General features: G+C 33.7%; 1 protein-coding gene and 1 pseudogene across 1 annotated transcript; both read left to right on the forward strand.

Annotated features, from left to right (window-relative positions):
• The first annotated feature begins 17,353 nt into the window (after positions 1-17,353).
• Positions 17,354-21,139, forward strand: FRO8 (ferric reduction oxidase 8). Its single transcript, XM_016311193.3, has 8 exons — positions 17,354-17,620; positions 17,714-17,807; positions 17,875-18,060; positions 18,147-18,384; positions 18,500-18,827; positions 18,915-19,173; positions 19,960-20,636; positions 20,716-21,139. The coding sequence occupies exons 1-8, from the start codon at positions 17,464-17,466 to the stop codon at positions 20,898-20,900; spliced, it is 2,124 nt and encodes a 707-aa protein (XP_016166679.1). The 5' UTR covers positions 17,354-17,463; the 3' UTR covers positions 20,901-21,139.
• Positions 21,140-23,634: 2,495 nt separating this feature from the next.
• On the forward strand, positions 23,635-24,668 carry LOC148550375 (uncharacterized; annotated as a pseudogene).
• Positions 24,669-25,090: the final 422 nt, after the last annotated feature.

A 25,090-nucleotide genomic window follows, 5' to 3' on the forward strand; every position in this document is an offset into this window, starting at 1 on the left:
TAAAAAATTATCTTTTTTAAAAATAGCGCCAAACAAATCCTAAATACATTTACTAGAATTTTTTGGTTTTTTTTCCTACGCTTGTTTTTATATACGTTTTTAACTTTTTATTAAAAAGTAATTTACAAAAAATAATCAAATAATTTATTTTTGAGAAAAAAATAAATAAATTTTTTATTTTTGAATTCAAAAATACATACGTGTTTTACTAATTAAAAATACAAAAACATCTCTAACATTCTAAAATATAAGATATTTAAGTCTTTTCATTTAAAATTTTTTTAATTTTCTCCTAACTAATAAAAGTGAGTTGTCAATTTTTCATGAATTCTTTTTTCCTCCTAAATAAAAGTACTATTCTCTCTTCTAAATTTATTTTAGAAAAATATCTTTAATATAATTATATTAATTAGCATTTAATGAATAATACATTATTATACTAATTTAATATATTATTTTTAAATTTTTTAATATGAAGTTTCTTTCTTTTTTTTATTTTTAAATTATTTTTATTTCTATTTTTATTTACTCTCAATATAACTAAAAAAAAAAATAATTAAGTTAAAAAAACTGTAAATAATAAATATTATTTTTAATATGACAATTATTTTAATCAATTATATAAAATTATTGTAAATAAATAATAAAATAAGTAATAATATCTATTTAAAGTTTTTTTTCTTTTAACAATATTATTTATTAAAAGTTTACACATCCAATAATATTTTTAGTTGTGTTTAAATTTTGATAATAAGTTTAACTTACTTATTTTATATAATAAATACATTAGAAATTATATCATTTTTATAGAATACAAAATTTTTACTCTATATTATTTGACAATCATTTATTTATTTAGTATTATATATTTTTTCTCTTTTTTAACTATTTAGATAATATATATATTAAGTAAGTATCTTCATTGAATTAATCATAAAGGTTAATAAAACATAATGACATAATTTTCACCTAATTGTAACAAGTATCTCCATTAAAAATATTGCATAATTATTGTCATGTACAATTAGTGTGTATATATATATATATACTAAATAATAATGATGTCTTACAATTATTTATCATTTAGAATTCATAATTCAGATATAGTTTCTCCTTCTGTTTTTTATTTTCCATACCTAATGGCTACTAGCTATGATTCTATCAATAATATTACCTATGATAGATTATGTGATGAAAAAATTTAGAAAATAAAGGCAAAAATTATAAAGTTAGGAAAAGTTCCATCCAAATTTGACAAGAGAAAGACGTCTTACATAAAAATGGTTCTAATGGATGATAAGGTTAGTTGATTATTTTTCATGATTCTTTCAAATGATGCTAGGTACAGTTTATAAATATTTTTAATAGCTTTATAAGTGCTAATAGCTTTTATATTTAATTTGTTTTACAGTGTGATAAAATTCATTGTTCAATCAAGAGTTATTTGGTAAAGATGTTTGAGAATAAATTGATCGAGGAGATGGTCTATGTCTTCTCAAATTTTGTGATTGAGGAATCAAGTGGAATTTATCTTTCAACTACACACGTGTGTAGAATAACTTTTAAGAAAGAATTATGTAATACGGTTGATGATCCTAAAATTTCTGACAATCATTTCAATTTTTTTGCTCATGCTGATATATTGAAACAAATAAATGAACAGTCTAACTTATTTAGTACGTAGTTAATTTGTATTAACCTATACAAAATTATTTTTTTTTATTTAAATTGTTGCTAAGAAATTATATAATAGCATCACTTTATTGATGGCATAAATTTTAATATTTAATTTATGCAAATGTTTAAAATTTTATTGTGATTTTTTTAAAGGTATATCCTTTTATTAATATATTGTTAGTTTTATTATTTAGTATATAAATAAACTGATAAAATCTCTTTAATTTATAAGTAATTTATTAAATTATTTATTTGTTTGTCTTTAATTTGATACTTTTAATTTATTTTTTTTCAATTATATCTTATTGGACTCTTGATCGAAAAAAAAGTTTATATCATTGTCAAAATCAGGGAGAAGTGGTCATTATATTGTGGTTTATATTCATGATTTGCAGTATGTAAAATTTTAATATTTCACAACAAGATTTTATTTTGTAACAATTATCTATTCATATGCAAAATCTTTTATCTTTTTTATGATATATTACTACTTATTTTTCTTAATTCCCGCTTTTATTTAGAAGTGAAGAAAAAATAAGGTACACACTGGATTAATTTGTAATCCAATTACTCAATTATCTATGTGATTACCAAGCAATCAAATACATATTTATTCTCCAATTTGTAAAATTTAACAAATGCATTGGTAAGCATATTGATTTAATATTTTATTTAATATATTTGTTATGTTATATCTGTAATCACAGTATATCTATTTTTACGTATATATCTTTTGAAAAAATATTCTTAGTATTAGCACATAGTGTATTAAATAAATATTTTAAAATTAACTGTAACATACAATAAAAATAAAAATTAAACTAAATAGATATTATAAATACAAACACAAGGACAACCCATTTAACCCAACTCCAAACACAATTATAACAAAGAACTTCTTAACCCACTCATTTAATTACCACACCTACTTTCATAAATCTACCTAATAATTCTCTTTTTCCTTTGACTAGGATCATGAAATTCATCATAATTGGGGTCTAACTGCTACATGTTATAACCAAATCCACCAACAACCCTAAACCCAAATAGGTGAACAAATCTAGCGGCCACTCAACAACATAAAGAACAAACCCCTCGCGCTGTCACATGCTCGCTATTAGAATAGATTAATAAAAACGATTAATAACTACATTAAGGTTGATAGACTTAACACCAGATTAAGAAAAAAATGAACAACGTATGACATGTTGTTTTTTTATTAATCAAATGATTATAATTCAAATTAATTTTAATAAAACAACTTAAAATTATAATTTTAATTTTATCACGTACATGACACAGGTTATTATACTTGTATATACAAAAAAATTAGTCCTGCAAAAAAATTTAAATGTCTCATGTTTTAAAAAATAAAAGACATTTTTATATTTTCAATTAATTGAAAACTTATTTGTCTTCGAGATAAAAGGCGAGGATCTATTTATCATTTACTCTATCTATTTTTACTTTTTATTAACTCTTTTAACGGAGAGAAAATAAAAAGTCTAAAGTACTCGCATTCTTATTATATTACAGCTTTTAATTTTGTTATTGGGAGTAAGATGGTGTTTTCTGCTATTATTGCCGGTGTTTGTATTATCTGTAGGTGTGGACGGTGACGGAAGATAAAATTGAGGGTCTAATTTATTAAAATATTATTAGAGTTGTTAGTAGTTAGGAGTTAAGTCAGTAATAACTAGTAATTAGTAAATGGATATTTATGAAGTTAGTTAAAAATATCTTTATAAATAAATAACATGACTCTTGTATCATATAAAAAACAACTTCAATACAACAACTTCATATAATATTATCTTCTTATTCTACTCTTCTTTAAAAAATTTAACACAATTTCTGATAAATCTGAGAGTCAGTTTTCCACCATAACAGAATGTCCGATTTGAGGCTTTTGGAGACCATCGCACAACCAGCTTGGTAGAAAAAAGATCGAATAGTGATTAAACTTAAGCCAAATCTGAGCCTCAGATTTAAGGCTTCTACCAATTAGATGGACAGTAGTGAATAAAATGGTAATCAAACGGTAAGGAAGTGGTTCGCAAATCTAACTCTCAGATTGGTGGTCATACTCGATGTGTCGAATATACACCCGGAAGAAGGGTTGAGGGCCACATACCACGCTCCTCTCTTTCTTCTCTCTTTGTTCATCTCTAAAACTTATTTCACATATGTTTTGTCGATTTTTAGCAAATCGATGGTGGTTCGATATCTAGTGGTCTGGGAGCGAAACCTACTCCTCTGTGCGAGTACCAGTTTTCTAGAAGTGCATCAAAAGCGTCTTCGATTAGACCAAATTTAAAAATTAAAATAAAGTAAATCTGTAAATTAATAATTAGGACTTAGAAATTGAAAGTTTTGAGAACTAAATAAATAATAAATAGAAATATTTGCAATGAAATTAAAAGAAGACAATAGAATGCCTTTGATTGAATCGAAAGGACTTCAAAATAAAAGATTCAAATGCAGAAAGATAAATTGAACAAACAAAAGTGAAGGATATTTAGTAAATAAAATTAATTGAAATGATAAGTTTACAGAAAGAATAAATTAAAAGAAAAGAGAAGGTGGAAGGAACCTTACAGAAAATATAACTCGAATGCAAACTCAGGGATTCGCTGGGATGTGAGAGTGCTAGAGTGTTTTTTCTGAGTGAAAGTTCCAACCCTTCTTCACTAAAATTTCCTAATATTTATAGGCTAATTTTATATAACTAACGATTAATTGGTAATTAATTAAAATTAAATACAACATTTCAAATTTGAGGTGCAGTCTCCCTTGATAACTGTTCCCGCCGTATGGTTGTAGATATTTCCCATGATCTCCTCATGCAATAAAAGCTATTAACTTTTCACTTTCACAACTATTCGACCGGCTCTTTCAAAGGGGAGTGGATCCTCTCCAGTGAGAAAAAAACTGGATAGTGTCCAGTGTCTAATCTAACCTTTCATTGTTTTCTCTCTCATATTTAATTTTGGTCCCACTTATAGAATTAAAGGTGAAAGATCACACTTTATTCTCTCAAGTGGATTTTTCACTGCAGAGGATCCATTTCCCTTTCAAAGGCCTTACTCGATTTTTTCGAATCGGATCTTCTCCTCGATTTGACTCACTCGATCAACAAAGCAATCGAAAACCAAATCGGCACCAATCACTTCCAACTTTATACTTACGCGCGTGTCTACTCGAGAAACCATACTTGACTCGTTTCAATTCCACTTACTTTTATCGAAAATATTTTTCGATCAACAAATTGCCCCCTTAGATTAAGGTGGTTGCCTTCGATATTATCATCGAACAATAAAAACTTAATCCAAAAGACGTCAGTTTTTCAGATTAGTAATAATTGTTATTTAAAACCCATTACCATTAATTCACTCGACACGTCTCTCGAGACTTACGCTTCCTCTCTCTACCACTTCATCTTCTCCACGAAGTTACCTCCATTCACACCTCTTCTACAGTAATGGTTACAGTGATACTTTAAATTAATCACTCTTTCCTTAATTCAAATTTCTTGAATCTTCATCATTCTCTAAGTTTCCTCCACACCAGCAAACTTTTCACAAAAATCTTTAACCTTTATTCTCCTTTTACTCTGTCTGAAAATGGCTAGTTCTTCTTCTCAAATTGCCACCTAAGACAAGGGGAAAGGCCCCTTTACAGCACCACCACCTCCACCGGCCCTTCGCATTCTCAATCAAGTCAATGATGAAGTCATTGACGATCCTCATTTACCAACTAATGACACCAGAATCCTAATTCCATTCACCATTGGTGCCGAGACACATTGCTTTCTTGGGCCAATCGAGTCTCTGGAGAGGGCAAATAAAAAACTTTCTTTCTTCTCAAGTGCTGATGGGGAAGATTTACTGATAAACCAATCTTTTAACATCTCCCATTTCATCAATCAAAAATCCTTCAGGAACAATCCAAAGATTAATCCTCGGGGATACGATTTCACAGCTTGGTATCGGCGTCTCGAACCTACCAAAAGTGCTGATTGGAAAGTTTTGGGAATCTACGAACTACTAAAGCTTTCCCATTTCTCACTTACCACACACCCTTGGATGATTGAGGCTGTGATCTGCTTCTGGAATAGAACAACCAACACTTCCACCTCCCATGTGGAATGATCGAAGTGTCCCTTCTGGACGTGGCTGCTATTACAGGGCTCCCAATCAACTCTCCAGATTGTACTCCTGACATGCAGTCAAAGCGTCAATACAATGTGGTTTTAACTAGTTCTTACAGTGACTTTATCGCCCATAACATGGGTGCAAAAGGTACAAAAATCACTGAAAATGAACATGTTGCCTTCCTATTTTACTGGTTAAATGCTGTCCTATTCTATTCTCGAAGTGTCCAAATATCAAAATTTTACCTCCCTTTAGCTACTCTTCTCCACGAAGAAAAAGCCCTCAATTTAGCCAAGCTTCTTCTAGGATACATTTTCGAAGAACTTGGTCAATTTGTCTGTGACCTTCGAGACAACAAGATCATCAGTACAAGGGGCCCTTTATGACTTCTTCAACTATGGCTTAATGCCGTCTTTGAAAATTTTATGACAAAATCTGAAAGTGGTAGTACTGATAAACAATATATTGATGGTTTTCGATTAGCTGAATTCAAGCCCAATTTTCCAGACACTGAATCAAATGAAGATAGATTCTGGGCTGTTTTTTCTCTTTTCCATACTTGTAAAGACTTCGACAATGACCAACTCAATTTTACTCCTTTCTTGCGTCGCAATCGTGGTCCTACTTGGCTGGAATGTTTGCTTTTTCCTGATACCAATGAAGCAAATGAAATTGCAAATCAAAATTGGGCGAACATGTTGGCTGTCCAGGTAATACCAATAGGATTACCTCTACATAAGAAAGAAAGGTTCAAAATTACCATGTATGCTCCACACTTAACAACCAGACAATTGGAATTTTCTCAAGACATCCCAACACCACAACCCCAAAATGATGACCCTTTCTGCCACATTACTTTGACCACTCAAGAGGATTTTAATTCTTGCCTCTTAAAGAATCAACAGCGTAGGGACCGTTTCAATTTTGTGATGTATGATCGCAGCTTTTATATCACCAAATCCTGTTTTAAATGGTGGGCTACTTACTACTCTAGGTACACCCGTACCTTAGAAGAAATTCAACAAACTGCCATTCGAACAGCTGTCACCGAAAGTTCCCCAAAAAAACTCACAAGAGAAAAGCTGAAGTTACTCGACCACCACCAACCAAGAGTAAAAGAACTCCTACTAGAACTTCTCGTAAAGTAATTCTTCTATTCACAATTCTATTTCCTAATTCGAAATGTCCTTCGAATATTACCATAATATTTTAAAACATAATTGTTTCTGGACTGAACTTTTAATAGTTATTATTACAATCATCAAGCAAAAGTGCTGACGAAAGTGAACCAACCAACAAGGATTCCCTTGCTGCTTCCTCCCCATCGGAAGATGCAGCCGACTCTGATCCTGGCACTCAGTTAATACCAAGATACAGAATTTCTCAGGTAACACAATCATTACTGTATATATTTTACTTAGTTTAAAAATAAATCTTAAACTCACAATTGTGTACCTTTTATACCAGCCCATTAATGTTGCCTAGGCGGCTTCTTTCACTGGAGCTCTCGATTAACTAATTTCTCAACAACAGATTGACCCAGAGCACTCCACATCACATGATTCAATCCAATTCACTGGGTCCCTACAAACAATTCCTGCTACTCATCCGCCTCTTCCTCACACAACACAAGTGATTGATCTGACGGCGAATCCTTTGCAGCACTCTCCAGAAGAAAACCACAGACTTGAATCAATTTCACCAAATAATCAAGCTGTGTCTTCTACAGAAAACATAGTAGTCGCAGACTCCAATTCTGCTTTTAAAGCTGCTGACACCACCAATTCAACTTCCTCTAAGTCCAAAGTTTTAGAAACTCCTCCCGAGTTACAACCCAAATCTTCACTCCAAACCCCTCCGGACCAAAACCAGGAACATCGAATGTTCCTACTACTCCAACTAGTGCTACCTTGGATGACATGATTTCTGTTTTGAATAAAATTATCCAAGTAAACAAAGTACCAGTTCCTGTACCAGTAATCTCAAGGCCTGCCACAATAAGGCCTCCAATCGAATTAGAACCCGACACTCGGGAACAACTCCGATCACTCATCAAACTTTTGGATCATCCACCTACCACATGGGTTAATGATCCAATCCTCAACAAACTCCTATAGGACTGCTTGAATTCTTCTCTTGAACTTCCAACCAACACACCATATTCTGCTTCAATCCAAGAATTTAAACAACTTCTCAATGATAGCGTTGCATCTCAGTTTCAACTTCAGGAAACTGAAAATGAAGAAGCTATAGCCAAATCTAAAATAGAAAACTGTCTTACAACTGCCCAACCAATCCAATCCTCTCGTGAGGAGTTTGATGTGAGAAATTCCCATGCTATTTCTGTTCAAGCTTTTCATGATCAAGAAGAAGCAAGAATCGAAGCAGAATTGGCTCAACTTCATCAAGAACAACTTGCCACCATACGCCAAAGTCGAGCCACCCTAGCCAAACCTCTGGCTGCAGCCCAACAAGAGCAACATCTCCTTATCCAAAAACTTGTCTTAATCGACACCGAGCGGGGAGAATATGAAAAACAACTCGAGAAAATTCAAGCTGACAAGTTCAAGCAAATTGAAATACTTACGATTCTGAAAAACAAAAGGACAAAGCTGCGCTCCAATTTGGTAAAACTATTGGCTTCTTGAACTCCTTTTTACTTCTTATTTTACTTTCGTAATGATTTCTTCCTTTTTTTGAACTTATGCCTATTGAATTTCTATATTCGCCAGCAATAGAAGTATTTCAGATATTTCCCATTAATCGAATTAACCACTTTTCCTAACTCGATGTCTTTAATCTGATAAGCATTTCCAAAAATACCCCTATCACTTGAAAGGGACCTTCCCAATTATGGGACCATTTACCAAGAAATTTTGATTTCTTTTCCATTGGTAAAATAACTTTCAAAACTAACTCACCTGTCTTGAAATATTTCTCCTTAATTCGACGATTATAACTTCGAGCAACACTTTCTTTTTGTCGAATTATATTATCAACTGCTAACATTCGCTCCGAGTCTAACTCATTTAACTCATCGAACATTGCACTACAATAATCATCGACTGGCAAATCATTCTGTTTTGATACTCTTAAAGTATTCAAATTAATTTCTAATGGTAACACTGCATCATGGTCATACACCAATTTATAAGGTGAAGTCCTTGTCGAACCTCTTGGTGAATTCCGATAGGCCCATAATACTTGACTTAAAGTCTCATGCCATGTTCGAGGCTTGTTCCTGATATGCTTTTTAATCAAGCCTATCAATATCTTATTTGCTGCCTCTACTTGCCTATTAGCCTGTGCATAATAAGGAGTTGAAGTAACCATACTAATGTTCCTTGAAGCCGCAAAGTTTTTAATTCGCTGACCAGTAAACATAGTTCCTTGGTCAGTACTTAACGTCTGAGGAATTCCAAATCGATGAATAATATTTTCTTCGACAAAATCAATTATCTCTGTTTGACCAACTTCTACCAAAGGAACTGCTTCAACCCATTTTGTGAAATAATCAATAGCCACTAAAATAAATTTGTGCTGCTTCGATGAAGGGGGTGAATCAATCCAATTAGATCTAAAGCCCAACCTCTAAATGGCCATGGCTTTATTATCGAATGCAGTTCAGCCACTGGAATCTGTTGTATCGAACCATGTTTCTGACATTCTTGACATGCCTTTGCATAATCGATACAATCTTTTATCATAGATGTCCAAAACACATGATTGCGATATAACACCCATCTCATTTTCTTTCCTGCCTGATGAGCACCACATATTCCATTATGAACTTCACCTAAAGCAATGTTTTGATCTTCTCGACTCAAACATCTCAACAAACTTCCATCGATCCCTTTTTTGTATAACTCATCAGCCAATAAAACGAAGTTCATTGCTTGTAACTTTAGTTTTCTATCAACTGCAATATTGAGATCTTTCAAATACCGAGCAATAGGCTTTCTCCAATCAGAATCCTCCCATTCATCTATGCATAACACCTCTCTCTCATTTGCTGGTACTAAAATTTGATGGATACTAGATAATTTCTTAATAGTTTCCGGACCAACCCGATACTTCGAGGCAATTTGAGCTAACTCATTAGCAATCTCATTATGAATTCGAGGAATATGCACCAAAGAAACTTTTCGAAAAGACATTAATAACTCCCAAGCAGTTACTAAATATTTTTGTAATGTCTCATTATTACACTTAAATTCCTTTGCAACTGCTTTAAAACTAACTGTGAATCCCCTTTGTCGATTAAAATCTCTAGACCCAAAATCAAAGCCTCATATTTGGCTACATTATTGGAACAAGGATACTTTAGTTCGAACAGAAATTCTGATGGAATGCCCTCTGGTGAGATAATGAGAATTCCAACCCCCGCACCATCTTTATGTTTAGATCCATCGAAATACAATTTCCAATAATTAACTTTTACATCGACTACATTTGTCCCCTGGTCATTCAGATCTTTCGAATTGTCCACAAGAAAATCTGCAATGACCTGTCCTTTTACAGCCTTAGCCGGGACATATTGTAAATCAAATTCAGTTAATGCCAACATCCATTTTCCCAAACGTCCTCTTAACATAGGAAAACTTAGCATATATTTAATAAGATCGGTTTGTGTTATCACTTTCACCGACTTAGCCACCATGTAACATTTTAACTTCATACAAGCATGATATAATGACAAGCATAATTTTTTGATTGGGGAATACCTTATTTCGATATCAGTTAAAACTCGACTAAAGTAATAAACTGCCCGTTCATGTCCATTTTCATCATCTTGGGCCAACATACACCCTATAGTATTTTCAGATGCTGCAATATATAATTTCAAAGGTTCAGATGAATACACATTCGCCATAATTGGAGCCTTTGATAAATATGACTTAATCGAATCAAACGCCGATTGATGTTCTGTGGTCCATTCGAATTTTGAACCATTTTTTAATTTCACCAAAGGCGCGAATACCCTAGTTCGATCAGAAAGATTCGAGATGAATCTTCGAAGGTAATTCACTTTTCCCAAAAACAATTGCACTTCTTTCTTCGATTTAGGTGCAGATAATGCCAATATCGCATCTGCTTTATTTTTATCAATAGCTATCCCCTTTTTTTGAACAACAAAGCCTAAGAAGTTTCCAGCCGATATCCCAAAAGCACATTTCAAAGGATTCATTTTTAATCCTTTCTTCCTCATAGTAAGGAATGCTTTTCTTAAATGATCTATATGCTGACTCACAGAAATCGATTTTACCATTACATCATCGATATATACCTCCATAAACTTCCCAATAAACTCATAAAAAATGGCATTCATGGCACGTTGGTATGTTGCCCCAGCATTCTTCAAACTAAAAGGCATAACCACCCACTCATACGTACCTAACGCCCCAGGACAACGAAAGGCAGTTTTAGCCACATCATCTTCCGTGATAAAGATTTGGTTATATCCAAAATAACCGTCCAAAAAACTAAGAATTTCATTTTCTGCTACAGAATCGATTAACATGTCTGCAATTGGCATAAAATATTCATCTTTTTGGGGTGGCATTATTTAAATCTTGAAAATCGATACACACCCTTAACTTCCCATTTTTCTTCATCACAGGGACAATATTCGATACCCACTCCACATAACGTGCAATTCGAATAAATTTTGCTTTGATCAAACGTTCTATTTCTTTTATTTTCACATTGATTTCAGGAGCAAAATGTCTTGGGGTTTGCTTCACAGGTCAAGAGTTGGGCTTTAATGCTAATCGATGTTCTATTAATGAACGATCGAGACCAGGCATCTCATGGTAATCCCACGCAAAGTAATTTTTAAACTCATGTAACAAATTGAAAATGTCAGTTCGAAAATGATCAATAAGATCTTTATATATATATATATATATATATATATATATATATATATATATATATATATGTAATTCGAACATCATCATGAGTCCCCAAATTAATTTTTTCTAAAGGATCTTGAGATTCAAACCCTTTATAATGATCATCCTCTTTAATTGAATATTTTTCAAATCCCAAAGGCTCCAAATCATAAATACAATCGAAAGTAAAATCAATAGAATCATGAGAAATAGAAGAAACTTGACTTTCGACTAAATTCATTATTATTTTTATTTTCTACACAATGAGCCTCTACTATTAAATTGGCAGTCTGGCTCACATCATTAATTTCATTACAAGAAGTAGAGAAATCATAACTAAATTCGACTGGAAGCGTCGAATCAAACATACTACCATTAACAATTTTACTAACCCTATTCGATTCAACTTCATCAGAAGAATCATCTTTATTTTCTAAAAACTGAAAATTATTTAAATAATTATGTAATGTTACCAGGTAATCAGGAACTCCATCACCCTGACTCATGGTGCAGTCTTCAAAGTCTTCAAGAGAGACAGTCCCAACCAGTCGGTTTGAAACCCACGTCTGGATAACGCAACTTCACCGAAGGGCCTTCTGAAGTCAAATAACAACCTGGCTCATCCTCTATGCGAATGAAAGAGAAAGTCCCTTCATCTTTCTGATCATAATCCTCATCCGGATTACTCTCGCATTCTCCAAGGTACTCAGTCGGAATGATCGAAATCATTCCAACCATATCATCATCTCCTTCATCGAAATATTCCTCATCAACATCAATGTTCATATGTTTGTCAATTCCAGAGGATTGAGCCACTGCCTTACCCTTTTCCATCTTTGCAGGTGATAGAATTTCCTTAGGGTAAGTCTCTCCATCAGAAGGAAAAGACTATCCGAGAATGCACAGAAGGCGTTGCCCTCTTGCTCGTCTCTTTTCCTGTCTCCAATTGAGGTTTCTTATTCCGATTGAAACTTCTTCCTCCACCTCTGCCTCTTGGATAACCTCTGGCTCGACCCTGATAGAAAGCATACTGATTCCGAGAAGGTGCCCGATGCCCCCACTGAGGGTTACGTCGATACAGATGATCACGCCTTTGGAATTCTTGACAGTTTCTAATCCACTAAACACCTACAGCTTGGGATCGACTTAAAGGTGCAGTGACATCATGCTGAGGAATTTTTGAACTAGAACCCTCCACACGTCGAATTGGTTGTCTCTGACGTGCTTGCTCTTCCCTATGAGCCAATTCTTTTTTCATCCTTTTCTTTTCAAAGATTGCTGCCGCTTCAGCATCAAACACAGCATTACATCGCGGACACAGAGATACGTCCCGGTCTTTTATCTTCTGCTGAACCAAGAAATTCAGCAAGCCATCTCCTGTTTTGGGGTATACAGACCTTACCTGTGACTCAAAATCATCAAGAGCCACATTGAAATCATAAGCCATGCCAACCATATTCACCCCCAAGTAGGGTTCGACACAACAGGCATCAACCTCGAAAGGATCTACATCAACATTCATCTCCTTTTTGCCATCATCAAATTTTAAACGTCCTTCCATGATTGCCTCTTGAATCAAATCCCTGAAGCACACACAACTGTTAGTCGAATGACTAGTTGCTTGATGAAATTTACAATAAGGCTTTCCTTTCAAATCTTTTACGGAAAGTAAAGTTCTATCCTCAGGCAAAACTAATTGTTTATCCTTAAGCAACACATCGAAAATCTGATCAAATTTTGAGATATCAAAACTATACTTCTTTCCACTTTTAAGTTTTGAATCATTTGACTTTTCATTACCAGGAAGCTTTTTCAATAAAGAGCAAACATATGGAGGACTTTTCTTAAGTTTAGCCAAATCGACTTCTGTTTCGAAATCGAATTCCTCCTCTGAGGATTCCATAGTTACATATGCCACCTTTTCTTTACGAGTAAATGGTTTACTCTTCGACCTCTGCTCACTCCTATATTTTTCTTTTTCTTTTTTCATAAGTTCGGTCTGTCGAACCTTTTCATCCAAATGGGCCAAATCGGGAATATGCACATTAAGCAATTTTCTACGCATATAAAATCTCAACCCCATAGTTGCTATTTTCACTATTTCATTCTCAGGTAATGACACATAGCATCTACTTCTAGCGTTTTTGAAACGTATTAAATAATCATCAATGGTTTCACCATCTTCACGTTTCAAAGCCACCAGATCAGTAACTGCCATATTCATCTCACCTCGATAGAATTGTGCATGAAAAGCAGTTTCCAACTGATTCCATGTTGTAACCGAATTTGGTCTAAGATTCGAGAACCAGGTAAATGCATTCTTCGTCAACGACGAAGGAAAAAACTTCATTTTTAAATTTTCATCATTAGCTAAATTCCCGATCTCGACCAAATAACGAGCAACATGTTCAGTAGTTGATTCTCCAACTTCTCCAGCAAATTTTGTGGTTATTTTCAGATTTTTCACTCCTCTTAGCACTTCTGCCATTTGAACTACTTGAGGAAAAGCAGACACAAAATGAGGTTGATTCATAAAACTAACATTCAGCCCAACCCGATTTAAAACCTCTTCTACAATTCTAGTGACCTGATAACGATCACCACGCAATCTGGCTACAACATCATCAACATTTTGATCTCGACGAACCACACGAGGATTTTTTCGATTTGGAATATCATTTTTATTTTGAAAAGTATTTTCTATCCCCTCGTTGTTTCCTCGGGCATTGTGCCTCTCACCATCATCATAATCGACGATTCGAGCAATCCTCTCGACTTGTCTAGCAAGACGCTCGAATCTCGATTCATGATCAGCCATTATGGGATTCAGAATTGTAGTCATTTGCTAAGTCAATAAATTGACCAACTCATGGTGACTTTTCTCCACTTATTGTCGATATACTGCCATTGAATTCACAGCATTCAAAGTGGAGCCCACATGATAATCACGAGAATACTCGGATTGTTGTGGGTTTTGAACATTGTTTGCTCCATTTACATTCCCAAAACGGATAGGCGGCATAAAACCACCTACCGGTGGGGTATAACCGGGAGGAAGACCGTAAGGGGGCCAACCAGCGGTTAATGGAGGTTGATATGGTGGTATAGGACCACGTGGACGAATATTACGTCCAACATTTCCAGTTTGAATAGTCATAACGACTATACTTTCAGTCCCGATTGCGCCTTCTGAACGTGAAGACATATCGGCCTGTTGCATGGATACTGGTACGCTATCATTGGTGGATGAACCACCATTCACATTCGACAATTCATCAGCCATGTGAATGATCTTTCTACTTCGTAATCGCATACACTAGACAAATACTGGAAAAATAGTTATTTTGACACACTTCGATTTAAAAATGTCCCACCGGGCGTGCCAATTTGTTTTATCGATTTTTAGCAAATCGATGGTGGTTCGATATCTAGTGGTCTGGGAACGAAACCTACTTCTCTGTGTGAGTACCAGTTTTCTAGAAGTGCATCAAAAGCGTCTTTGATTAGACCAAATTTAAAAATTAAAATAAAGTAAATCTGTAAATTAATAATTAGGACTTAGAAATTGAAAGTTTTGAGAACTAAATAAATAATAAATGAAAAGATTTGCAATGAAATTAAAAGAAGACAATAAAATGCCTTTGATTGAATCGAAAGGACTTCAAAATAAAAGATTCAAATGTAGAAGGATAAATTGAACAAACAAAAGTGAAGGACATTTAGAAAATAAAATTAATTGAAATGATAAGTTTACAGAAAGAATAAATTAAAAGAAAAGAGAAGGTCGAAGGAACCCTACAGAAAATATAACTTAAATGCAAATTCAGGGATTCGCTGGGATGTGAGAGTGTTAGAGTATTTTTTTTGAGTGAAAGTTCCAACTCTTCTTCACTAAAATTTCCTAATATTTATAGGCTAATTTTACATAACTGACGATTAATTGGTAATTAATTAAAATTAAATACAACATTTCAAATTTGAGGTGTAGTCTCCCTTGGTAACCGTTCCCGCCGTATCATTGTAGATATTTCCCATGATCTCCTTGTGCAATAAAAGCTATTAACTTCCCACTTTCACAACTATTCGACCGGCTCTTTCAAAGGCTTTATTCGATTTTTTTCGAATCGGATCTTCTCCTCGGTTTGACTCACTCGATCAACAAAGCAATCGAAAACCAAATCGGCACCAATCACTTTCAACTTTATACTTACGCGCATGTCTACTCGAAAAACCATACTTGATTCATTTCGATTCCACTTATTTTTATCGAAAATATTTTTCGATCAACAACATATTACGACCAACCCAACTTTCTCATACCTCTTCCTGAACTCTAATACTTCACTAACCTAAAAAATCACAATGCCTAAAACAAAAAAAAAATATTAGTAATTGATAAGTTCAGTTTAATTACTAACACAAAATTTAAAGCTTCTTCTCTCCTCCATTGATTAATCTCACAAAATTAAATTAATATCACCTTCCATGTAAGCCAACAAGCCAAATAACATATGATCTCACTTGTACTAGTAATTAAGCTAGGCAGTGTTTGTAGCCATTGTTTCCATTTTTGTGTTCTAAATCCTAAGAGTGTACATTAAAAAAATCAAAATATAGTTAATTGGTTAAAAAATTATAATTACATTTTAGTTATCAATTTAACAAAATAATTTTAAAAATTATATATAAATTTTTTAAAATTAGTTAATCAAAACTAAATTTAAAAAAATTAATTTTTAACCGACAAAATCACATTTTAAGATTTTTAATTTCAATTTTTAGATTAAAAAAATTAATTTTTTAGAAAACCAATTTTTTGTCTATAAACCAGTTTTTGTCCAAAAACCAATTTTAAAAACCATTTTTTTATTTTTCCAAAAACCAATTTTTATTTTTATAACCGGTTAAAAATTAGTTTTTAAATTTTATAACCGATTAATAATCAATTTTATCGTATAAACTAATTTAATTAATTAATTAAAATTAAATTTTTGATTAACCAAAAAACAAGTTTGATTTTTGAATTAACCAAATCATGTACAGCCCTCCTAATCACATGTGCTCAGTGCTGTTGCTCTAAATTTAAGTGACACAGATCAAAACTATGTTCACATTTAAAGTTTCAAGTTTCAACAATACCCACATTCTGTAAAAATTGTTCAGAAAAAAACAAACCAATCAAGAAATATTCTGTCACTTCATATGGCAATTAGAAATTGCTACTCTAGTCTAGAGGCAAAGGGTATCATGGACCAGAATTCCACTATCTGATGGAGGGACCATACGCTGGAGCAAAAGACTATGATTATAATCCAAAGTTGTCACACTAGCAATTTTAATTAATAATACAGTGAGTAGAACATTAATTAGATTATGATATATATAAGATAATGGTATGCCATCATGTTTATTCTCAGTGCATAATCACATCAAAGCCCAAACGTCAAGTTTTAATTGTTAACTCTTCTGGAAATGATGAAAATGGAGAATCCGTTCGTGGGCACAATCCATTTAAACATTGCATAATCTTAATTTTCCCTTACTGTAGAAAGGTGCTTTATAAGTTTATATAATAAATAAAATAATGGGGTACTAAAGGGGAAGTGGTGGGGCTAAATTTGATGTTCTTACTTCTTACATCCAAAATGGTAATCAATAATTCTCCTAAGATTCCTTTATAAATAGGGATCTTAATCACACCAATTGAAGTGTGAAGACTGAAGAGCATTGATTCAGGCATGGCAAGCTCCACTTTACTTGCTATTCTTAAACTTCTTATGATTCTCATATGTGCAGGTTGGGTTGCTCTTTGGATTCTAAAGCCTACCCAAATATGGACAAGAAAATGGAAAGTTGCAGAAGAAAGTGCCAATAATACAATTTTTGGGTACTATGGTACACATTGAATTCATAAACAATTATATGAATTTGAATCTCCAGTGTTTAATTTGAATAAAATGATAGGTGACACTAGAAGATTCTTTGCAGGTCTTAACTTTGCTGTGTATACATTTCCAATAATTGCTGTTGGTATAATTGGACTTCTTTTCTTGGATTTGAAAGCTGCAAATCAAAGAAGCAGGTAATATCAAGTTCCATATTGCACTTTAGTGGGTGTTTTCACTTTCAATGATCATTTTCTCATGCAGAAGTTCAAGGACCTCATCAATTATCATCTCAAGTCCACTGGTAGTTAACAGCTTTCTAGGAATCTTATCCAGTATTGAAATACTGGTAATTTTGCTGTTTATACTCTTTCTAGCATGGACTTATTACGCTCGCATTTCTAACGACTTCAAGAAGTTGTTACCAGACAAATCCCTCAAGTTGAACCTGTAAATGCTCTTCTTATTACTCTTTTCTTTTGTGCTCTGATAGAAAGCTGTTGATTTAATTCACCAGATGCATAACTTCATTTCAGATGGCAACTCAAGTATCTCAGAATAGCAACCCGGTTCGGGTTGCTGGCCGAAGCCTGCCTTGCTTTGCTTCTTCTTCCTGTCTTAAGGGGATTGGCTCTCTTTCGCATACTCGGCATCCAATTCGAAGCTTCAGTCAGATATCACACCTGGCTTGGAACTGCAATGATATTTTTCGCTGCAATACACGGCGCAAGCACTTGCTTTGTCTGGGGTGTCAGCCACCATATACAGAAAGAAGTGAAGCCCAAACTCTAAATTCTAAAACATGTTTCTTCAAATTTTTCAATTTTCTTTTAATTGTAGTAATGATTAGTACTCTCCTTTTAATTTTCTGTTCATGATCTTCAAACAGATTTGGAAGTGGCAAAGCACAGGACGAATATACCTTGCAGGAGCGATTACACTTGTCACCGGGCTAGTTATCTATGTCACTTCACTTCCACAAATCAGGAGGATGAAGTTTGAAATCTTCTACTACACACATCATCTCTACACAATCTTTCTAGTGTTCTTCTTGTTCCATGGTGGAGATAGGCACTTCTATACAGTCTTCGGAGGACTATTTCTTTTCAGCCTCGACAAACTGCTCCGTGTCATACAATCGAGTCCAAGAACCTGCATGGTTTCGGCTAGAACTTTCCCATCCAAAGCTGTGGAAATAATTCTGCCTAAAGATCCGTGTATTTAATCTGATATTGAACTTTAGAATTGAAAAAATATGTGAACAAAGAATATGAAATTTAAATGTTTCTTTCAATGATTTGCAGGGCTGAAGTATATGCCTACAAGTGTTATATTTATGAAGATACCAGCAATATCACATCTTCAGTGGCATTCTTTCAGCATAATATCAAGTTCCAGGGCTGAAAACCAAACCATGTCTGTAATAATCAAATCTGAAGGGTGGTGGACCAATTCTCTTTATGATCTGATACAGGCTGAGATTGAAAAAGGTGCTGATAAGAGGAAGGGTATACCTGTTGCAATTGAAGGACCTTATGGACCTGCTTCATTAGACTTCTTAAAGTAAGCAAACACATGATCTCCACTGTCACTTTTACTTTTTAGCGCCAATTTAATCGTGTTTTTAACTTTGTGCCTAACTTTTATCTAATTTAATTTTTATAGTGAATTTTAAATATATAAAATTTATTAATTAGGGTAAAATACTAAATTAGTCCTCTATATTTGAGCGTAATCCTATTTTGGTCCTTAAAGTTTAAAGTATCGTATTTGAATTCAAAAAAGTTTCATTTAGCTTTAATGTAGTCTCTCATCGTGAGGTCAAAGTTAAATAATTATCAGAATGGCCTACATAACAGCAGTACAAGAATAAGGTCGATAATCTGGAGAACAAATACAAGCTCCAGAGGTACAAAATTGACCGTGAATACATCAATACATTTATTTATCATTCTTTTTAGTTCTATAGAAAATATTTCATTTAAATTGTAAGAAGAATGATAAATAAATGTATTGATCTATCCGCGGTTAATTTTAACCCTTGGAGCTTGTACTTGTTTCCAAATTATCTACCTTGTTCTTGTATTGCTGTCATGTAGAACATTCCATTAATTATTTAACTTTGACCTCATGGTGGTAGTATATTGAAACTAAATGAAATATTTTTGAATTTAAATAAGACACTTTAAATTTTAAAAATAAAAATAGAATTATGTCCAAATGTAAGGACCAATTTAGTATTTTACTCTACTCTTAACTGAACTGTCTAGTCACATTCTAACGTGGAAAAATAGAAAAAAAAAATAGAATATAATTCAAAAATTGAAAGGAAAAAAAATATATCTGCAGATATGACAGTCTACTTCTGGTTGCTGGAGGAAGTGGAATAACCCCATTTCTGAGCATTTTGGAAGAACTCAATTCATCTAGCAGCAAAAGTAGATATCCTTCAAGAATTCATCTTGTGTATGTCATCAAGAAGGCACAGGACTTTTGTCTATTACATCCAATCTCACATCTTTTGGTCAACCATTCAACTGAAAACTGCCATTTGAATCTAAAGTTGTTTGTGACTCAAGAAACACAAGCAGGGGTTGGAATCAAAGAGCTACTGAATGAATTCTCAAAAGTAAGAACCCTGCAACTGGACACGGTGTGTGCAAATTACGCTGTACACGGGCCTGAGAGTCCGTCTTGCATGGCCGCCATCGTAGGAATGAGCTCCATCATTTTTCTTATTTTTCTTATCTGTTTCAACCATGTTATAATTCCATCTGGGAAGCATTCGAATTCGTCGAAGCAAAAGGCTCCCTCTTGGATTGTGGACCTGCTTCTTATAGCTGCTTTTGTCCTAGCTTTAGCATGCAACGGCTTGGTGGCGATTCTTCTTAGATGGAGAAGGCTGAAGAAAGGGATTCAACCAATCTCTGAGAAAGACATGAAGCCCCTTGATCTAAGCTCAGCTGAAATTAGGAATGCTCTTGAAGAACATGAAGTCCACTTCGGTGGAAGGCCTAACTTTGAAGGTAGTGTGTTGTTAGAATATCAATTGTTTCTTTGGATTTGTTATATGCATTCAATGATCTCCATCATCCAATTGGGCAGATATATTTGGCATGTTCCAAGAAGAAACTTGTGGATCGAATATTGGAGTGTTGGTGTGTGGACCGGAGAGCATGAAGGAATCGGTTGCGGCCGCATGCCGGAAGGAGTCCAATTGTTTCAAGTTTGGTGGTGGAAAAAGAACAGAGCCATGCTTCGCTTTCCACTCCCTCAACTTCACGCTTTAGTAATCAAAACTACGCAAGTAAAACTGTAAAAGTAGTCGCATACACACTCTCTTATCTTTCAAGCCATGCATTTCTCAATTAGTTTTCTGAGTAAACCAAAACAAACACTATCCGATTTTAGCAAGAATGTAAGCTTTATGTTGTTCGTGTTCCTTTGATAGATATATAATGTACATCTTAATGTATCAAAATGTCTAAAAAATATTGCAATGAAAAATATCCTCCTTCTTTATCCTTCAGTGTGGGGTTTTAAATTTGGCAAAGTCTATGGTATGGATGTGAGTAAACATCTATATGTATGATTCTCATGGGTGCATCTCACATAGTGCCGCATGTACATGTTAAGATAGATTGTAAGTTGAGTTTTGAAAATTGTGTCCTGACAAAAAGAGAGTGGCAGAACTGCTTTTCAGATTAAGATAGATTGTAAGTTGAATTTTAAAAATTGTGTCCTGACAAAAAGAGAGTGGCAGAACTGCTTTTCAGATAGAGTGAGATTATAAGATAATTACATATTTTTAATAAAAGTTATTTTGTTTAATTTTTTTTTTATAGACTTGATGGGCTTTTGTTTTTCTTGTTCTTCAAATGGGCTGAAAGATGATGGTAGTTGACGAACAAGATAGTGTTGCCATTACCTAAGTCTCAAAAGGTAAAGAATAGTTCTTTTTTTTTTTAAACAAGTGAACTATGTTAGTGAAACCGAAAATTCTACCAGAATAATTTGAAATTTAATTTAACAATTTCTCATTCGTTTTTTTTCTTTCTTTCTTTTTTCATTTTTTTTAAAAAAAAGAATTTTTCACTGCGGCTATCTAACACTAGGGGTGTACATGACCCGGTCCGACTCGAAGGTTTGGTCCGGCCCCGAATATTTTATGGGCTAATTTGGTGTGATTTCATCGGGTCTAGGGCCGGGTAAGGATCTAAAAAATAGATCCGGTCATTATTTCGGCTCGAGTCCGGGCCATAGCTCGGGTCACCCGAACTCGGCCCGATGGCCCGGTTATCATACATAATTAATTTGTGTTATTAGTGATGGATGATGGCTATTCTTATGTGGAATTTAAATATTATAAACCTTAATATTTTGTGTTATTAGTCATTATAAGATTATAAGTTAATGTTTTATGTTTAAAACATAAGACTTTAGACTAATGCATAATATTGTGTTATTTGTATTGATTTAAATATGAATAAAGTACCAATCCGGTCCCTGTCCATTTTCCAAAATGACAAGACGAACCTTAACCAAAAATACGTTCCATTACGGTCCCTGACCATATACTCCGTCTGTCAACCCGGTCCTTTTGTCAGTTTTCCGGCGAAAACTCGACGAAAATTGCTGACGTGTCAGGTTAAAAAATGGATAGGGACCTAATTGTCTCTAAATTTAAATTGGTTAGGGGTTTATTTGTTCTTATTATTCTTTAAATAATATTTTTAATTATATTTTTATTCATTATATTAATATTCTTTTTTTAATAAAGAAGTACAAACTAATTAATAAATTATTCAAATTTAAAAATATCATTTATTATGAAACAAATAAATAATTTTTAAATATATAAATAATAAACATTAAAATTCAGTTAATACATTAATAATAATAACCCTATGATATACTATTAGTATTATAACTAATGAACACATTATTTGATATATAGTAAAGTTTTTTTTACTAGTAACAAATTTAATTTTTTATCTCTTTAAACTAAATTAATAATTCTATTATGTTTTATTTCATTTAGTATTAGTAGCCTACTCATAGTGTATTTTAGTATAAAGATATCAAATAGAATTATTAATTTAGTTTAAAGAGATAAAAAATTAAATTTGTTATTAGTCAAAAAAAGTTTACTATATATTAAATAATGTGTTCATTAGTTTTCACTTTATTGTAAAAATTAGCTAGATCATAATGCTAATAGTATATCATATGGTTATTATTATTAATGTATTAACTGAATTTTAATGTTTATTATTTATATATTTAAAAATTATATTTAAAAATTATTTATTTGGTTTCATAATAAATGATATTTTTTAATTTGAATAATTTATTAATTAGTTTGTATTTATTTATTAAAAAAAGAACATTAATATAATGAATAAAAAATAATTAAAAAATAATGTTTAAAAAATAATATAGACAAATAAACCCCTAACCAATTTAAATTTAGAGATAACTAGGTCCCTGTCCATTTTTTAACCTGACACATCAGCAATTTTCGTCGAGTTTTCGCCGGAAAACTGACAGAAGGACCGGGTTGGCAGACGGAGTACAGGGTCAGGGACCGTAATGAAACGTGTTTTTGGTTAAGGGTCGTCTTGTCATTTTGGGAAATGGACAGGGACCGAGTTGGTACTTTACTCTTTAAATATTTGGTGTTATTAGACAATATTAGTATTGATTATGGTTATGCTTTAATTTTAGAGAAGGGTTGGTTCTTGTTATATTTTTTTAAGTGAATTTTACTATGTGAATTGTGAAATAATGGTTGGAGATTAGGTGATTTTTACATGCTAAAGACCCGGTTTTTACCCGGTTTTCACCTGGCCCGAAAGTGCGTAGGTTTCATCAGGTCTAAGATCAGGTTAGGGTCTAAAAATTAAGTCCCGTCTATATTTCAAGCTGGGTCTGGATTAAGCCAAACCTGGTGTGGCTCGGCCCATGTACACCCATATCTAACGCACACACACAGATCGAAGAGCTGAGTTTTCCTTCACCACCATGAGAGGTGGATATGTGAGGGAGGAACCTTTCGGTCACATGAGCCAAGGGAGTTATTAAGGGAGGAAGGAAAGCAGCTTCATCATGGAATGAAGAAGGTAAGGAAAACCGGAGGTGAAGATTTTTCAGGGAGAACAGGACTAACCCCCAGGATCGAGGATTGGATGGTGGCGGAAGAAGTAACCCAAGGAAATGGATGCCAAGAGGGAGGAACTCCAAGGACAACACGACCAAAGAAACAAAGGTGGGGGACAAACTCCTTTGCTGAAATTGTCAAAACAGGAAAAAGCACTGAACAAAGGGAGATGGAAGCCATGGCCACAGAAGAAGCTGTGCCAATCAATGAAGAAGGAGAAGAGGAATACTAAAAAATTCTTGTTAAGAAGCTCCCAAACGGAATTTACAATTTGGTGGTCGGAGAGGGAGTCCAAAGATAACTGAGAAAGAACTGGTGTGAAACTTTAATCGTGAAGCTAATGGGGAGAAAGATTTCTTTGTTGGCTCTTAAAAGGAGATTGGAGATAATGTGGGGCAAGAACGGTAGCATTGACGTCATTGATTTAGGAAATGATTTTTTTCTGGTCAAGTTCTACAACTCAGAAGATCTGGACTTTGCGCTGATGGAGGGGCCATGGAAAATCTTGGACCATTACCTGACCATCAGGTTATGGAAACCAGATTTCAACCCAGAAGATGCTACCATAGATAAAATAGCTGCGTGGATAAGATTTCCTGGTTTGGCCATAGAGTACTACAACAGAACCATTCTCGAAAGGATTGGAAATATCATCGAAAGAACGATAAAAGTAGACACTAACACAGCAGAGATTTTTCGAGACAAATTCTCCAGAATCTGTGTGGAGGTTGATCTAGAGAAACCGCTAGTATCACAATATCAGATCAACGGTAAAACCCACCTAGTTGAGTATGAGGGGATCCACCTGGTTTGTTTCTATTGTGGAAAGGTAGGACATGAGAAGCAAAACTGCCCAGAAAGACAAAAGGAGAATCAAAGTTGCACCCACCAAGGATAGAAAATAGAGGAAGGCCAAAGGTCAGGGTCAGAGGTGGAAGATAGAGGCAAGGATGGAAAGAAAGAAAAAGAGAAGGGCAAATCAGTAATTACTGAAGAGGCAGAAGCTTTTGGTCCTTGGATCATCGTGCAGAGATCGACACGTGGAAAGAAACCCAACAAGAGTGGAGAAGGTACAAGTAATGGAGGTTCTGCAAAGGAAAAGGAGGAAGAAAATACCGTTAGGGGAAATCAGTCTCGTTTCGCTGCACTAGAGAACGTGGTTCCAAAGTATGAAAGGATTGACGTACAGGAGAAAGAAGACAGCACTATAGAAAAAGACAAAGGTAAAAACCAGTCACAAGAACCCAAGACAACCAACAAGACCCAAAAAGAAAATACACAAAAACTAACACCTGTCCAAAAAAGCCCCTTGAAAAAAAA

The sequence above is a fragment of the Arachis ipaensis genome, chromosome B7 (assembly GCF_059453495.1).
Source record: "Arachis ipaensis isolate K30076 ecotype BB chromosome B7, ASM5945349v1, whole genome shotgun sequence".
In the NCBI taxonomy this organism is placed as follows: domain Eukaryota; kingdom Viridiplantae; phylum Streptophyta; class Magnoliopsida; order Fabales; family Fabaceae; genus Arachis; species Arachis ipaensis.

Excerpts from the sequence above, each read along its gene's own strand:
- FRO8 (XM_016311193.3), top strand. The coding sequence starts at position 17,464 with ATGGCAAGCTCCACTTTACTTGCTATTCTTAAACTTCTTATGATTCTC. Across the intron at positions 17,808-17,874 it reads GCTGCAAATCAAAGAAGCAG|AAGTTCAAGGACCTCATCAA; the intron begins GTAATATCAAGT and ends TTTCTCATGCAG. Across the intron at positions 18,828-18,914 it reads AATTCTGCCTAAAGATCCGT|GGCTGAAGTATATGCCTACA; the intron begins GTATTTAATCTG and ends AATGATTTGCAG.